General features: G+C 39.3%; 1 protein-coding gene across 1 annotated transcript in view; it reads left to right on the forward strand.

The window, feature by feature from the left end:
• LOC143352474 (uncharacterized) overlaps positions 1-18,776 on the forward strand; it is a 465,026-nt gene that overhangs the window by 301,893 nt on the left and 144,357 nt on the right. The window contains exon 7 of the mRNA XM_076784988.1: positions 15,449-15,614. Within this exon, the coding sequence (XP_076641103.1) occupies positions 15,449-15,614 (166 nt within the window). The remainder of the gene's footprint in view (positions 1-15,448; positions 15,615-18,776) is intronic.

Here is an 18,776-nt window from a genome sequence, read left to right on the forward strand (position 1 = left end):
AAAGAATTTCCACGCTGGCTGCTATCAGCAAATTTTGTGTTCGCCGATAAGGACGGATATTGGGATCGATGTATGGAATTGATGTGGCATGCGCGAATCATAATGAGAATGAAAGTTTTACGTAGTGATAGAAGCAGTAGTTAGGTATGGTAATTGAGACTTCCACGCCACCCGCGTTCCTGTTAACTGAAGGTACAGTGGGTAAGCCGTGCCCGTTAGGAAAACGTCCCCCGTGTCACGTTTTAGTTGCAGCTGGCGTCAGCCCTGGGCTGTTGACACGCCGACATTGAGTGACACTGTGAATGTTAACACTTAACACCCCATAATAAAGCAGGAGCATTCCATCTGCAGCAACTTTCCCAGTTTTTTATATGTAATCAGAGTGTACAACATTATACAAATGTCCATGTCCATGGAGGAATTTAACGAAACAAACTATGGATAAAACTTCGGTTTTAGTGAAATTATGAATAAAATGAATCTGTATTATATTGTACACAAACGCGTAACCTCTATTAGTAACTACGATAAAACATTGAATAACGGAGCTGCGAAAATTTATGCAAATTTAGTGGATTAAAACAATCGAGACTCCAATATGAGTAATTTTGTTCTCGTCGCGAACACATTCAGTGAGTTAATTAAATAAAATAAAGCTGAATCTAAGTTCGTTACACTCTGTACTGGGTAAATTTGATAAAATTGGTTAATTCGATAAGTTGTATTACAGCACTAACTAAATTAAGAAACATATCAATTACACAACGAATATAACAATTTCTAGTAAAAATATTATCTGATTCATTCTAATTTACAATAACCTTGCTAGTAAATTATATTGTTACGAATATGGGTCGAAAGAGGTCGTTTTGGCTCCTCCTCAGGTGAAATAAAAAATACACATTTTATACATATAAAATGTATAATAATGGCTTTATACACTGGTCAAGCCACAATGTTATAAAATTCCACTTTGTGAAGTTATGCTCATGGAAGATCTCGGAGTAGATAAAGCAAGGTTTTTTCGACAAGACAATCCCTGGGTTTATTCTACCGACCTGATTAAAGGCCATTCCTATTCTACTGATCTGTCCGGGTCAGACAATTCTGCTTTTACTGCCGAATCAGGGATGACTTTATACTTGAACCCGTTCCACCCGTGCGTAATCACCAAATCAATAGTGTTCTCTATGCTAATCATCCGAACCTTTTGTTCATTTCGTAAATAACAATTGGAATTTCTCTTAAATTATTAATATTTTATCGCTATTAATTGATCGAACGTCGAGCTCGCTTTCATCTGTAATTACATGTTGCGAAACAGAAATTACTTGAACATTTTGTAAATGAATTTTCGTGTTCTGCTCCATTAATTCTGACGGGATATTTCCTGGCCCATCGATATTAACGTAATTCGTGCGATCCGTGTAAATTTTGCACGTTACAAGAACACGTAACAAGAATGCCTTTATAAGAATTCTTTTAATATTCCCAGAATAGGAATCTATTTTTCTTTTTAGCAAGTTCATTAAATTGTAAGCTATATTTTGTTTTTCTTAACCTCTTCAGGGACGAGTTTTTCAGATACAAATTATACAATTTGAATCTCTCTTTAGTTAGCTATGCTTTATAGAATTTAAATAGACATCCAACGAACAAGACAAAACTGATAGTAATTTTGACGAAAAATTAAGTTAAAAACGAAATTAAATTTACACGTATGTGCCAGTATCCTTGTAGAGGTCTTTTAATCTTTCTACTGTTTGAAATTACGTTCACCGGTTATTATCGTAAATGAATAAAATCCGCAGTCTAGAAATTACACAATGTTATACGAAACAGTATAATAGTTAAAAATGTCTGGAACATGTGATTCGGTGCCGATGCATCTTGTTCAATTTCTTAGAGCTCGGCTCGCCGTAAAATTGTGTGTCAAATAGCGTTTCGTCGTAAAAATGGACCGGTATCCTTCTGTCCGTCCACCGGAAATAGGTAGTCGTATAAAAAGATAGTGGCTGGGGCCGTAAAAAAGCAGCCCGACGATGTAATAGGATGTCGAAATACTGGACGGTTCCTCATCGTGTCATCTTTTTTCCCAGGGAATAACCCACGGCTCGGTCGTGGGGAAGCCTGGTGGAAAAAATTTTCCGATTCTCTAGTTTTTACTTCGTGGCCGCAGATCAAGTTCTATTCGACGGGTTGTTAATAATCTGGCGCATCGATCGGCAGCGGCCGGCGATGGCGTAAGGCTCAATTTCGGTGTCTATAAATTATTCATTGTTCCCGGTACACGATGCGCGTGTAAGTAATATGTATGCGGAATACAATACCGGGAGATAATTGGTACGCCATCGAGCGTGCATCCTTCGATGCGTCGATTAAAATCGTAAATCTGCTATTCTGGATCGTGACGAACTTTCATTGACCGTGACGGTGAAAATTTGGTCGATCGGGACGAAGGGTATAGGCTCTCAAAATCTGTGAAGTCTCTAAAATTTTCATTGGCCGTCATCTAGTAAACTTATCTACTAAGCTTGCCAGAAACCCCGAAGTCGTTTGGTCTATTTATAAAGTCCTGATCTAAGTCGAATGAAGCTGCACGATCTTAGTCAGGTCGCCTATCCCCTCCACTGGGGAACATACCCCGCGAGGGGCTAAGAAGCTCGAGCTGCCTCGGTCGCCGAGCGGTGTAAACATGCCGCGTAATCCGATACTGGGTCGGGTATATCAGTGTGAACCACTACTAACGGTATGTAGAGTGCGCCTATGGCCGCACGATCCGTGTTCACACGTGCTGTCCTTTTCTACGTTCGGCGCGGTCAACGCGGTCACAAAAACAGTAGTCCTACACGATATACGTCACAGCACGGACCCGAGGATTTGGCTTAGATCAAGACTTTACTGTATACGTCTAATTTTCAATGTTCGATTGTGACGATGTACAGTGGCTCACGAAAGTATTCGAACGCTTACGTTTACAAATTTTAATGAATAAAATAAGATGTACTAAACTAATCTGTATAGAACAATTTGGTATCTATAGTAAGGGGGAAGTCTCAAGATTATGTCAGTAAAATTTGAAAAAGATTCAACAACGTAGGCAGAACTTATGATATATTTATTAGAAACACGCATAATAAGTGACTCACAAAAGTATTCGAATGCTACATATATTATTACATTATTTAATGTTAACATTTTGTTGGACCACCTTTAGCAGTAACGATGTGTCTCAATCGACGTTCCATACCATAAACCAATGATTTTGTAAAAGTACACTCAATGGAATTCCATACTTCTATGATTTTTTGTTTCAATACCTCCGTTGAAGTTATTTGATATTTATTTAATCTTTTTCCAATTTCAGCTCATAAATTTTCAATTGGATTTATGTCTGGACTTTGCGGTGTAGTAGTTAACATATGTGGTGTGTTATATATGATCCATTCCTTCACAATTCCTGCAGTATGCTTGGGATTGTTATCTTGTTGGAAGTGGAAGTCTTCCAATAATCCTAATTTACGGGCACTTTCTTTAAGGTTGTTCCTTAAAATATTTAAATACTTATATTTATCGAGTATTCCATCAATGAATACCAAATTTCCGGTGCCACTTGCTGCCATGTACCCCCACACCATAACCGATCCACCTCCGTGTTTCACTGTTTGGTGTAAATTTTTAATTTCCAATTCCGTATTTGGTTTTCTCCAAACACAATTTTGACCATCTGAGGCAAAGATGTTAAATTTAGACTCATCCGAAAAGATGACCTTATCCCAGAAAAAATGATCTTTATTGAGATATGCTTTTGCAAAAGCCAGTCTTTTTTTCGATTTACCGCATTAATATATGGCTTCTTTCGTGGTACACTGCCATGAAAATCATTATTTCGTAAGATTCGTCGACGTAATTCGAGATGAACTTCTTTATGAAACATATCAGCTACTATATTTGTGAGTTTAGGAGCGGATACAGTAGGATCTTTTTTTATTTCGCGAATGATAATTTTCTGTTCTCTTTCAGTTAATTTCTTTCGTCGACCTGATCGAGCGTTGTTCGCAATTGTTCCTTCATTTTTTAATTTTTTAATAATATAATGTATTGTAGGCTTACTTCTGTTTATAATTTCTGCAATCTCGTTATATAATTTTCCATCGTTATGCAATCGAAGTATCATTTCTCTTTCACACTTTCGTGTTTCTGACTTTTTAGTCTTCATTCTAACTACTACTGTGCACTGTTATACGTTGCTGTTACGGAAACGATGTCTCAACATCAACTGAACGTACCAATGTTTTAATTTAGTAGTAATGTGTACATTCCTTTCTAAGAAAGATGAAAACATATCAACAGCGTTACAGCGTTCGAATACTTTTGTGAGTCACTTATTACGCGTGTTTCTAATAAATATATCATAACTTCTGCCTACGCTGTTGAATCCTTTTGAAATTTTACTGACATAATCTTGAGACTTCCCCCTTACTACAGATACCAAATTGTTCTATACAGATTAGTTTAGTACGTTTTATTTTATTCATTAAAATTTGTAAACGTGAGCGTTCGAATACTTTCGTGAGCCACTGTACATGGAACAAGACTGTTACAATATCTACTTGAAAGCTAGAAGTAAATCCACGGTTGCTCGACAAAGTCTTCGAAGTCCTCGCAGCCTTCAGTCAAATCAAAGTCTGAATCGAGTTCCATGCATGAAACTTCCAGTCAGTAAAAGAGTACAGTCAGCTCGGTGCCTGGTGAGCGGACACAAGGGATGAGAAAATGATCAACAATAACCACTGTAGACAGAGAAAGAAGAGAAGCCCGGTTTTAATATCCTGAAGTAGTAATATAGAATGAACGACGTGTCTAGCGCAAGCAGGCCGTAACCACGTATTATTCATCCGCATAGCGCACGGTACACAGGGTTAGGTGCATTGAGCTATTCCACGGGCCGCGCCGTACGTTCCTGAGGAACGGATTTAAGGTTTCCTTCGCAAGGAAGATGGCGCTCTCGGATGCTTCTATCGATGAGGGAAGGCAACGGCGTGCCGGAATGAAGGGAACAAAGAAAGAGCGCGCTCCTCGTTTCACCGGTCTGGAGTAGCAATAAGAAAGGTAGAAGCGGATGAGACCGCGGTGGTAAAAGCAGCCTGGTGAAAGCAGAGCCCCGGCAGAGCTCGTCCACGTATAACGAAACGACAACGGTTCTCGATTATCCCTGGGAGAAACGCCGGCCCCTTCCATATGCGCGAGACGTACGATTTTTCGGAGACGTGACCCCACCCATTCGGACGAGGCCTCTTTTTTTCTTTTTTCTTTTTTTGGCAACGGGAAGAGGCTGGCTGGCTTTATTGAGGTCGCGGGGAACGAAGAACCAGACGACCAGACGGGCCAAAAAGACACCGACCGGCGAAAATGAAAGAGAAACGAACGGAAGTGTCGCACGCTCGACAAACAGATCAATCGACCGGCTCTCCTCCGAGCCGGCTAAATCTGCTTTTTTCCATCGAACCCCTTGCAGCCCTTTTTCTTCTGTTTCGTCGCTTTCGTTTTGCGACCACCTTCGCCGGGAAATGGCACCGATCGACTGAGCCCAAATCTATTAGGAATTTATTGCACCGGCCAAATGAATTCGGTCGCAAACAGCTTCCTTTTTTGCCGTTGTCCTCTTTTGCTTTGTGTTCATATTTAATCACGTGCTAATTGTCCTGGAAGTTGCAACGAAGTACGCTTTATATCACCGAAATTAAAGTAACTTTTTCTACACGGTAAAACCTATTTGAAAATTTGATAGTCGGTTCTGTTTTGAAAAGTATTATATTTTGATCGTCAGAGTTTTGACAAATAACTCACGTTCGTTTTATGCGTATGCGTTTCACAACGACAATGTCGAAAATTACACTTGAAGATATTAAGATATTCGTTATACTTATTTTTAAAGCATATTGAATATTAAATTGTTTTCATTAAAATCAGTTAATATTATATGTTTTATATCTCTTCTTTAATAGTCGTTATGCTTTAAAAATAAGTGTAATTCGTATAGGCACAGTGATTGGTACCCCCACATTAATTGGGTCGCTTACCCTATGCTTTAATTCGTCAGAAGAAAATCATTTAATTTTGAAATGATTCGAATCAGAGATTGCAGAGTTACTATTTCTCTGCGCGGAAATATTAACGCTAAACCTCAGTGAGTTACGACTACATACCATCTCTGCATCTTTCAAATTTCTCCGTTTCACGTTACGTCCTGTAACATCCTCGGTAATATTTCACGTCTTTAATGCTCTCTTCCACAGCATCGTGTGTCTGGCTGACTTCGGTTTACATTTAGCAACAGGAACCTCGCGAAACCATCTACTATGTCTTTTGATAGCAGAACCACTATGTTTGAGCTTCCCTGCGCGTTTTTCCATGCAATTTTGTCGTCAGCTGTCTTGTTTTACCATATCCCCTTCCTTCTATTCTGCTTTCGTTCTAAGGGAGGTCTGCTTGGAACACTGTTAAGGCTTTTCGTTCTCCTGAAAAGTGCTATTTTGCCGAAACTCATTGTAACAGAAAAACAAATTTTGATCCAATTTAGAACACAATTGATTGATCATGGAGCTATAAAATTGCTATAAATTTCCAAATATATCCTAGGGTCCAGGTGGAAGAAGGCCAATGAAAAATTATATTTTACAACTGCAACGGGAATCGATCGATCGAAAGAACCGCAAAAGAATTGTTGCAATGGCGCACGGCGAAGTGTTTCGTTGGATCGACGTCAAGTAATTTCTGCTGGTTGTTTCATAAATAAATGAAATTGATGGGAATCATCGTGGTCGGTCCACGCGTAAATTCAATTCCGGCGCCGGGGACGTGAAAGGAGAAAAAGATTCCGTGGAAATCATACGAAGAGATTTTTCCGCGAGAAATTGGTTGGATCCGCCGATGCGACGAGTAATATTTCAGACGTTCCTGCGATAGCCGGGGCGCGAAAATAGCATAAGTCGGTCATCGCCAGACCTCGGCTAAAGCGGAGGATCATTCGGTGGAATCGGACTGTTTTGGGAGGGAGCAGCTGGGCTGGCTGGAAGAAATAGTCGGCGGAAACGGAGGGAAACACGAGATTTAGAGAAAAAACGAACCGTGGAGGGATTGACAAACAGATCAATCGCCTAAGGTTTTACGTATGCGATCCTCTTACCTAGCGATTTGTTCCGCTGGCTTCGGGAGGACGACGTCTACATTTGAATGTGATACTAAGCGATTGCACGTACCGTGGCATTTATCACCGGAGAAATCTGTCGTTCCTTTGAACGCCCCGTGATTTCGAGACAAAGAGTGGATAAAAGGGAAATGCTATGATCGCGATAGCCGATAAAAACTCTATTGCAACCATACCTTATCATTTCTTTGATTTATCAATGGAGAAATCTGTGGCTTCTGCGAATCTGGTTTTCAGATAAAGAGCGGATCAAAGCGAAATATTAGGCGAACAAATTCAACCGTAGCCCCTTATTCGTTTATCAATTGTTTACAAACAACTAAAATACATTCTACTATCCAAAATAATCTCCATCGCTTTATACACATTTACTTCATCCTACAAGAAGCAAGATCTTAGAAGTTGTGATTGAAAAATTTCGGTTCAAAATAAATTCAAAACAATTGATACATTATAAGAGAGCTATGAACTAATTTGTGCACTTAATATAATAATCCGAATGTTCAATGAATAATATATTATAATAATATGTTGTCATTTGTGGCATTTATTATCAAAGAAATGGCTCTGCTGAATGTAGTGGTTTGAACAAGTAAAAACAATAAACTTGTTAGAAAACTGTCGTAAACAATAATGAAAATCATATAGTTTATTGGACGTGACTCTGCGCTTTACCAATAAACGAAGAAAAATATTGAATACGACCGTGCTTGTCGTTACGACCCAATAAAACAAGGACCATTCGGACTGCATTAAATGTACCATGCAAAATTCCGGTTTATCTCTTGAGTTGATTAAAAGGAATTAATTCTGAAACAAAGGCAAGTCGTAGAAGAACTTTTACTATGGGAGGAAATTATTGAAGTATAAAAATACCGAGGAGTTACGTTTCACAAGTGCGTACCATTTTGCAGGAAAAAAGTTTTGTCGAACATTTTTAAGGCTCAATCATTTCAAAGACATTCTGAAGCTATCAGATTCACACAGCTTCTTCCCGAAGAAGCAGGAGATATATATACATATATTGCTCTGGCAATAGGCAAGCTTTCGACAAGGTGCCGCATAAATGCCCCCGCTCTAAAAGGCTGTCACATTGTGACATCTGTCAGATTTCATTTCCAGACTTCTCCCGTGAGCCTAAGAGCGAGAATCTCCACAAAGAAGTCGAGGACTGCGAAAAAAAAGTCCATTCGAGACATCCACGCGTAACATTTTAAGCGAAACACGTTTATTTGCCGCCCCCATATGGATCTGGCGCCGATATTGCGAGCATTTGTAGTCTGAAATTACATTAGCTTGGTCAAATATTGTTAACCGAGTCGATTAATATTTACCGCAGCGCAATATCGCCAGCAAATAGCTAATTACACGTATTTATCGTGGTTACTGGTACAACGTAAAATTTTCATAAAAATCGTAAAATTAAAATTTATGCAAAATAAATATTGTCTGGAATTTCAAGGAACTGGTAGCAAGCAGAAACTTCTTTCCTTTGTTAATAACTTCGAAAAAGCTGAAAACAATACTTTAAATTTACTCTTTCGAATTGCACTCATGTTTTCCACGAATGCATAAAATCCGCTGTCTATGTTACCAACAATTGGATATGTCGATAACATCGGTAAGGTATCGTTAAAGCGAATAAAGGCAGAAATATATTATCGGTATCGATAATCGATGACCACACCTCTAGTTCCCTTTCGAATTGTTTAATGCAGAGCCGGGCAACTGGCGGCCCACGGGCCGTACACTGTTTCTTTCCCCGGTTTCCAGTGCCAGATGAGGGGAGGGAGCACGAATCGAGGGGAAAAAGTTACCCCCACTCTGCAAGTACCGGAGTATGCACAACAGAGGCGGAACGCGTCACGTGATCCGGCCGCAGCGGAAGCGTGAGGAACAGCGCGGTAGGAAGAGAAGTTAGAGTGGGGGAAAACAAGTCTTGATCTGGCAACACGTCTCCCACCATTCGACTAGTATCCTATGGAAGGATTCTTCGGCCCTGGAGATAAGGTCAAGCTAGGAGTGGTGCTGAAGAGTGGGAGAACCGGCAAACGAATGGTGGGGGTCGCGCAGTTATAGTTAAAATTACAATTTAGACGATTTGCTTGAGTTTGTAAATAACATTTAAATTGTAAATGCAACTCCTCGTTTGAGCCAACAATAAACTTTCGAATCTTGATTTTTGCAAATTGTCTGTATCGTTAAACGAACCGAAAAATTTGTTTACAACGGCACGCTTCGCTCGCCCTCTAAATGTTTGCCGATTAATAATGTACGGGGCAGAGCAGGACAGAGTGTAAAATTCGTATATTTAAAATGATACACGACGTTTCGCAACGTAGCCGTGGACAGAAATATTTTCATGCGCGAACTATGACGCCGAATCGCGTTCGACCATGTCAAACGCAAAAAAATTTGAAAACTGGAAACAGGATTGATAGTAAAAGTTGCAGCGACCTGTACCCCGACGTGGGTGCGCATTAAAATTGATCGTTTTTTTATTTCACATTTCTACCATCACTTCGTCGAACACGTTTCTTCGATAAATGTTCGAACAGCGTCGAAAAAATGCAAATTATAACTGGCTCTCGGTATTTTTACACGGTTTATTTTTTAACAAGTTTTGTCCGGAGTTACACAACTTTTTTTTAACACGTCTCATTCGCGGTTTCGCGATTTTTTCACGCGGATAAAAGTGATTTCGCTCCAGCAGGAAGAAAACGAATACGCTGGTAGTGTAATAAAAAAAAAAGCGGCGGTGAATAAATTGTCGATTTTTAGATAGATGTTCTTTTCATTTTCTTTCGCACACTTCTTTTACGTATCTGTTGATGAAATATTTTTGTTAGATACATTTTTAAATTTTATAACACCATTTTCCAAAATTTTGTTTTAGCCCAAAGGAATTTCAACTGTTGTCAACCATTTCAGAATATTAATAAAAGCTTTTTATCGACTCATCAATACCTGAACATTGAAATTAAACAATATTCAATGCAATTTGTACCTCTTGAAAAAATGAAAGATTCGACGATGATTCGAGTCCATTATTTAAAAAATTACTTCCAATATAGCAACGAATTATCGATTGGTGGTGCGGTAAGGGGTATACAAGGTTTCAATGAAACGAGATTCTTCCCTGTACTCTTTTCGTAATTTTCCACAATATATTTCCAAATTTTTGTTGCCGAAATGAAAACAGCGTTGATGCTAACGAAGTACCATCATTTCAATACCGTTTTTGAAACAGTCAAAATGAGAAAGATATTTTGCACACACGTTCATGTAGTGGCACTGTTAACAGCCTCTACTTTAATTTTCTCTCAGTTAATTCGTTCGTTTTTCGAGCGTTCGGAATTAAATCAACTCGAATGTTTTTATCGAGGAACGAAATGGAGGTATTTCAGTAAGCCAAAGCGTTTTATATTATTATTCTTTATTTTTTATGGTTATTAAAAGTCATACAACGCCGTACTATTTTGGATTCATATTTATTTCGGAATTCAGGCTAATATTCTACCGCAGCATCGTGTACACTAGCGTAATTGATGTTTGAAACAATCCTTTCCTAAACATTAAAGATTTTCCCATTTTCCTCTAGGAAAGCTTGCTCACCCGACATTTTTTATTAATATGTTAAAGTTTCTAATAAAGAGCAGATAAATTAGAATCTCATTTATCAAATCTTTCAATATGTCCCTGCTATAAAAACTCCGCATTTGTTAGAACGGTTGCAAAATAAATAGCGAAAAAAATATTTTTTCAACTGAAATCATTTTCATCAAATATTCTTCATTTTCACTGAAAGCACCTAAAATATCATTTTCCTCGGTTTGTTCGTTCAGCCGTTGTAATTCAGTGCAAAAATGTTGACACTCTATTTTACAGGTCTGTGAAACCAGCAATGATATCGAAATAATCGTTTAAACGTTCATATACAGAATCACCCAGAAATGTTATGTTTTCTTGAAAAAGGGTGATTCCTAAGGTCTTTTGAAATAACTTTTTCCTTTACGGAAATGTTCTCCGCGGCTTTGTTAACGAGTTATTAACGAAAAATGCGGACCAATCGCGGACAGGTACCGCTGAGCGTGGCGTTGGCATTGGCCGAGCCGAAATCCGTTCGCCGTAGCCGCGCTCTGATTGGTCCGCGTTTTTCGTTAATAACTCCTTAGCGAAGCCGCGGGGAACATTTTTGCAAAGGAGAAAGTTACTTGAAATCATGTTAGGAATCATCTTTTCCAAGGAAATTCAACATTTTTGAGACTCCCTGTATTACTAAAGACTACAACGCATTCGAATTTGAACAAAATCCGAAAGACTGCTCCGAAAAGTGTCCGATTTCGCGCGGGATGACCCGTTAACAATGTTATTGTTAGTAGAAACACAGCCCCGTCGAATAATATTCCTCAGTCATTCATAAAACAAATTTTCCCAATATAAATGCCAATTCGGCGCACAGTGGAGCGACGTTCTCGCAAAAATGGAGCAAGCGAAAGCATAAAATCTATTTCCCCCGGCCAGCTTCCGGCGAGCAAAGAAGAAAGATTGAGGAGGGAGGGAAAGGGGCAATGTAATTAAGCGCTTTCGGACACGAACAATTAGGTGGAAAAAGAACGAGCACGATTCGGTGCGCGGAGCCGAAAGGATGGGCTCGGGCATAAAAAAGCACGCGAAAAGTCGACGGAAAAAAGACTTCCGGGGACGCAGAAGGCATTATATAAATTCAGAGAGACCGGGCGCCGTGGGATGGACGCGTCCCATCCCTAATGGGTCCAACCATTATGACAATTGCATCCGGACGATATATATATATATATATATATATATATATATATATATATATATATACACACACACATATAAAACTAAACAAAAAAGACCGGAAGCGAGACACGGTCGCAGCAACGATATGCTTCCATTTTTTGGAGCGCGAAGAAACGGGTCGGGGCGAGGATAACAACAGATATCCGGCCAACTAAAATGTCTCCGCTTAAAAGCTGCAATTGAACCCGACGATCCACGGTTGTACGCAATAATCTCGTCGCGAGCATGCGATTACTGGCCGTTCAACGTTCGTACTGCAGCATGATCGAAAACACCGAAACGGCCGCGGTCGATATCGTATATCAATATTGCGATTTCCAAGTGTCATGAGAAACGGAGAGGGAAAAAAAAACGTCCGGAACAAATAAAAACAAGAGAGAAACTGCGGAAGGGGAGAAAGGATAAAGAGAAAAAGAAAATTACTTTTTCATGTAGTATCGCGCGGTTCTTCCCTCTTTCAAATTGATTTATACATCGGGTCGTTGGCATTTGCATGCCCTTGGTAGGTCGGGGGTTCGGCAAAAAAATACAGAGGGAACCCGATTCGTAAATATCGCGTTGCCGGCTGGAAAAATATTTGTTTTGCCGTTCCAGCGACGTACCCCTTCGACCGCGGCGTGTCGTTCCACCGTCCTCGAGGACTCCTCTTAAATTTGCTCACGGTTATGCCGGATCGTTCGCTCGCGAACGCAACAGTTCCAGGTACCAGCGATAAAGCTGTGATTCACGTTTCGTGCCTGGTCGCCGTTCGCCCCTTTTCTTGCTTCTCTCTCTCTCTCTCTCTCTCTCTCTCTCTCTCTCTCTCTCTCTCCCTCTTTTTCCTCAATCATCGTAGCGCACTTTGCCTATCGATGGCCGTCGAACTACGCCCCCGCACTCGCTCCATAACTTCCCCGTAATGTCTGCACGCTCGCGCGAGGCGCCCGCGCGATTAAATCGCGCGCTGATATCGGCAGACCGGGAAATTTACAGCGAATACGCTGCGACGTCGCTCCCCGTGTCCCGCGAATTTTAATTGGATGTCTCTGTCGCGACACGCCGCCTACGGACGTCTTTATCTGAGAATTACAATGCCTCGTTGCTGGTCCGTTCTACATGATTTCGAGCTGTTTCGTTTTTCTCGACCTGAGGTTACAGCGTTAGGGCATTTTGGGGGATAAAGCAGTCAAGTGACCGATGAATTCTGACTATGAAGGTACGCTAGCAACTACAAGAATAATTTACAGCTGCGATGTAGCTCTACGCGTACCACGAATTTTAATTAGATGCCTGCCGTGACGCGCCACTTCCGGGACGTCTTTATCTGAGGCCTGCAATGCCCCGTTTGGTAACTGCCAAGTAGAATAATGATTAGACTGCGGATTTTAGGCATTTATGACAAAAATGAGTACAGTGACTCCCAAAAATATTCGGACACTAGCTATAACTAACTTTACGACTTGATAATTCCTTTGTTAATAAAGCAAACGTCCCGGGAATTGTTTCTAGCAATAAAAGATCTATTAATGTTGATAAACATAAATAATTTATTTGAAAAATATACATAAATTCCATAATAAAAATTAGTAAAAGAAATAATGTACCATTTTTGGCTCACAAAAATATTCGGACAATATTAATTTTTCAATTTAGATAATGTAATTTAGCATTACAAAATTTGTTTACTACTTCGTGGCATGACCATTTTGTTTAAGAACATGTCTTAACCTGTTTGGCATATTGTTTGTAATTTTTTAAAAATATTCAACAGTTATGTTCGACCACTCAGTTGCAAGTCTTTGTTTTAATTCAGCTATCGACGTAATTGGGGTTTTTCGAATTTTTCTATCCAATTCATCCCATAAATTCTCGATAGGATTAAGGTCCAGTGATTGGGGTGGCGAATGAAGAATTTTGGGGCAGCGGTATAATCAAAATTCTTGCACAATACGTGACTTGTGCTTGGGGTCGTTGCCTTGGTAAAACTTAAAAGTATTATTAAGCCCCATTTTTTCAGCACTTTGAATTAAATTATTTTTGAGTATATTTAAATAATGATTTTTGTTCATGATACCGTCAATAAACACTAGGTTACCGACTCCATATGACGAAATGCAACGCCAGACCATTACGCTGCCTCCGCCGTGTTTCACTGTACCTCTTGTATTTCCAAAATTAAACTCTTTATTCGCTTTCGGCCACACCATAGTTCTTCCGTCGGAATTGTACAGATTGAATTTGCTTTCATCAGCAAATATGACATCCTTCCACCATGTCTCATCCTTAGAAATTAGCTCTCTTGCAAAGGTTTTTCGTTTATTCCTATTCTTTTCGTTGATAAATGGTTTCTTTCTAGCTACTCTTCCATTGTAACCAGCTTGCCTCAGCACTCTCCGAACTGTTTCGGCTGAAAAATTTTTGAGCTTTCTCCTAATAGCTCACTAACTAGTTTTGGAGCACTTAAGCGCGGATTTTTTTCCACTTTCCGAATAATTTTGCTTTTCTCCCTCGTGCATAAGAGACTTGGTATTCCAGTTTGCGGAATAAAATCAATGCGATTCTCAATATAAAATCGTCGACAGATATCTGCAGCAGTACTCTTATTTATGCGAAGCATTGCACTAATTTCGCGATAGGTTTTTCCTTTTTCTCTATGAAAAATTACAAGCTGTCGCACATCGAAACTCGTATTCTTTCCTTTGCGACCCATTTTGAACGAATTCACGTTTACTACTGACAGTAGTGGGCTGGCATGGACATCTAATGGTCCACGAGATTCTGTTTATAAACAAACGTTTTCCTGTTCTTGGGATATCGCGTCCCCAGAAGGCGATTACCAGAGAAATATAATACGTGTCCGAATATTTTTGTGAGCCACAAATGGTCCATTATTTCGTTTAATAATATATATTATGAAACGTATGTATATTTTTCAAATAAAGTATATATGTTTATCATCCTTAATAAATGTTTCATTGCTAGAAACAATTTCCAGGGCGATTGCTTTATCAACAAACGAATTATTAAATCGTAAAGTTAGTTATACCTAGTGTCCGAATATTTATGGGAGTCACTGTAGATATAATTTCAAACAAAAAATACTGTCATATTATTTCCAACTTATTAAATAATTGATAATGTTTCACTGCTTGCACCACCGGTATTGCAAAACTTATAATCTACTTTTTCTGTAGGCTGTAATTAATTTGGTTGTGATTCGAGACCATTTTTTGGACTGAAGGCTACAGTTTCGATATTGATGAATACCGGGTATAAAGGTTCACCGTTATACGAATGGTATATTTCGCGTGGGCTTTAATTAATTTGGTTTCATTTCTGCTTTATTTTACCTCGTTCCTGTTTTTCCAAAGCTTGGTGGTTCGTATAAATTCTCGCTGGGACTAACACATGTGCTTTCCTCTCTATTTTCAGAGTGCGACTGGACGTACGAAGACACCGAGTGCCACGACGGATGTGTGCTAGCCAGTCCCGGACATCCTGGCCTATATCCTCCCAACAGCCGATGCCTGTACTTAATTACTTCCAGCCCGCGAATGTCCGTCGCAATTAACTTCACCGGCGTGCTTCTCCCTGCCAAGTAAGTAATCCATGCGACAAATACATTTCCGAGTTGAAATTGTCTGATTAAATTCTTATATCTGCCAACTCGGGCTATGAATTTGCATTATCCAATGGTATCATCGCAATTCGTTATTCGGAGCTGTGTCCAGCGGTGCTCGAATAATTCGAGAACACACATTTTCATAATAAATAAACATGTGTATATATGCTCTAGTTACTTTTATAACGTGATATAAAATAGTCGCTTTTAGTGCTCTGTAAATCTCGTCTCAAACATACAAAATGAGTCGCATTTATAGCTTTTATAACTTGCCACTCTCAGCGATTTTTCAAAACCTTCCTCAAAATTAAAATCGTTAAACACATTGCGGCATTTGTACAGGGATTAAATAATCAAAGAATCGACTATTATGCAAACCCTTTATTTGATGTTTTATATTTAGAATATTTAGACAAATTAATTTTATCTTAAATTTTAGAATTTTCTCTTCAGAATGATGCAATTATTCGAAACGAATATTAACGATTTTAAAGCTTTGAGGCGTTGTTAACGCATTCGCGACCGCTGACGTGAATTCACGTCATTTTAAATCCTATTTCTGATTGCCGCTGACGCGAATCTGACGTTTTACTTTAAACAACACATAATTGTAACATTGATATTTCAAAACAAATTTTATCATTTTTATCCTTGCTTTAGCGATACACGTTTGCGGCGACCGGCTTCAGAATTTCATTATTTTCGCCGGTACTGAGTATTAGAAACGGAAAAATGTGCCGGTCGCGATTGTATTAAACTGTAGGAAAAAGAATCTTTTCAGAACCTTAAACTTCGAAAAAATTCGCTCTAGGCCACTTCCTCGTGGTTTACAGAGCAGTGCACTATGCGACGCGTACTATCGCGGCGGTACAGTGCTCGCAACAGAAGTGTGAAAACGCCGGTGGGTGTCGCAGCTAAAGATACGCGTCTCGTTCACGATAATTTCCATAAATAGCGTTTCCAGTCGGCGACAGAGATTTCAGGCGCCCGACACGTCCGCAAATATTTAAATAACGCTTCCGTCTGTCGGAGGAGGGGGGTGCGGGGGTTGAAAGTATCGTCGCGTCTTCGTCGAGCTCGTTCCGTGGTCGGGACGCGCGGCTAAGAGTCTGCCTTCCGCGAGGGTAAATTGTACATTTTAATGTGACGACGCCCGAGCGGGAAAACCAATTTCGCCGGATGCATCGCGCCGGTCTGCGGTGCAAGTTCTTCTCGCGGCGCCGAAAGTGTTTCTCGCGAGATTCGGGTACACACAGAAATGTCACGAGCCAATACGTTTTCGTTCGTCCCGAGCCGTGGAAGTCCTTTGTGCGAGCCTGGAGAATGCGTGGTACGATGCAGATAATGCGCATCCTCAATACACGAATTGTGCTGCTCTTCGAAGAAATACACGCTCCTCTTACAATAGATGAAATTTCTATAAGGACACTGCCGCTGATTTCGACGAAAAATTTTTGGGACAGGGTTTATATACCTTCGTACGGGCGAAAATCAATATAAATTCAAAAGTTTCGCTAACATATAAAATTACATTAAAAAATGCACATCTTGTTGGATAGGTGCAAAAATAATTGTGGTTTTTCTTCTTGAATTTTAAAGTTACATAATTCGCTTTATTTGCCAGTTTTAAAATTTATTATTTCTTCTGGGCACAGGTTATTGGAACTCGGAAAAAATTTCACGCTGAACAATAATAAAACTTCAATTTTCAATTATTGCTGAATGGATCTATTAATAATTATTGTTTTTTAAAGAAACTTGTTAATGGTGAAATAAATTTGTCCTCGTGTTCTGTGGGTCAAAGATATCCCCGTTGATTATTATAACACAGTAAAAACATGAATAAGTCATTTATTTTAAAATTTATTATACTTGGTCATTGTATATTGTACTTCTAATTGAGTACACAACTAGTAGAGCTTCACGAAAAACTTCATGTGAAATCATGAAATTATTTGCAACTCCTCGGGAGTTTTTCTTCTCCGGCCCATCGTTAGAGGGAACTTCGAAACTCGGCCCCCGTTGATTTTACGCGCGAGTTCCGGAACTAATTTGAAAGTCGAAAGGCGCAACTGCTCTCCCAGATATATTGTTAATGCGATCCTGTTTCGATTGTCCGTGCCGTACTCACCGGCGCGGCGTGCGCATATCGCGCCGAAACTTGCCGCACGGTGCGGTGCACGACTTCAGGTAAACTTTCGCATGATCTGTTCGTCGGAACTGGGTAAACCGAATTCCAGTACTCTGAAAGTCAATTGACACGATTCAACGGGTTCCCCGCACTGTTTCCGAAAGGTGTTCTAACCCGCCGAAATTCGACGCTAAGAATCCAGTATCCTTTGGTTACGTGTCCCTACGGTGAAACTAAGGAAACTCAATATTAGCAGTGGAAACGTTCGGAGCCGACTGCCGAGCGGATTAGATTTAGAGACGACATTTAATCCCTTACCTAGAGTTGCAATCTGTTACATGAAATACAGACTGTATTCAATGTAACGTTCGACACACAATAAGCGGGTAAAGATGAAAACGCTTTGACATACTTGAATATAGTAGAATATAGCAGAATACACTACAATATACCAGAATATACTTGAATATAGCAGAACACACTAGAATATACCAGAATGTACAATAATTTACCAGAATAGACCAACATATACAAGAATATACTTGAATATAATAGAATATAGAAGAATACACTAGAATATACCAGAATATACTTGAATAAACTAGAATATAGCAGAATACACTAGAATATACCCGAATATACTTGAATAAACTAGAATATAGCAGAATACACTAGAATATACCCGAATATACTTGAATATAGCAGAATACACTAGAATATACCAGAATATACTTGAATATACTAGAATATAGCAAAATACACTAGAATATACCAGAATATACTTGAATATAGCAGAATACACTAGATATAACAGTATATACTTGAATAAACTAGAATATAGCAGAATACACTAGAATATACCAGAATATACTTGAATAAACTAGAATATAGCAGTATACACTAGAATATACCCGAATATACTTGAATATACTAGAATATAGCAAAATACACTAGAATATACCAGAATATACTTGAATATAGCAGAATACACTAGAATATAACACAAT

This window comes from Halictus rubicundus, chromosome 3 (assembly GCF_050948215.1).
Source record: "Halictus rubicundus isolate RS-2024b chromosome 3, iyHalRubi1_principal, whole genome shotgun sequence".
In the NCBI taxonomy this organism is placed as follows: domain Eukaryota; kingdom Metazoa; phylum Arthropoda; class Insecta; order Hymenoptera; family Halictidae; genus Halictus; species Halictus rubicundus.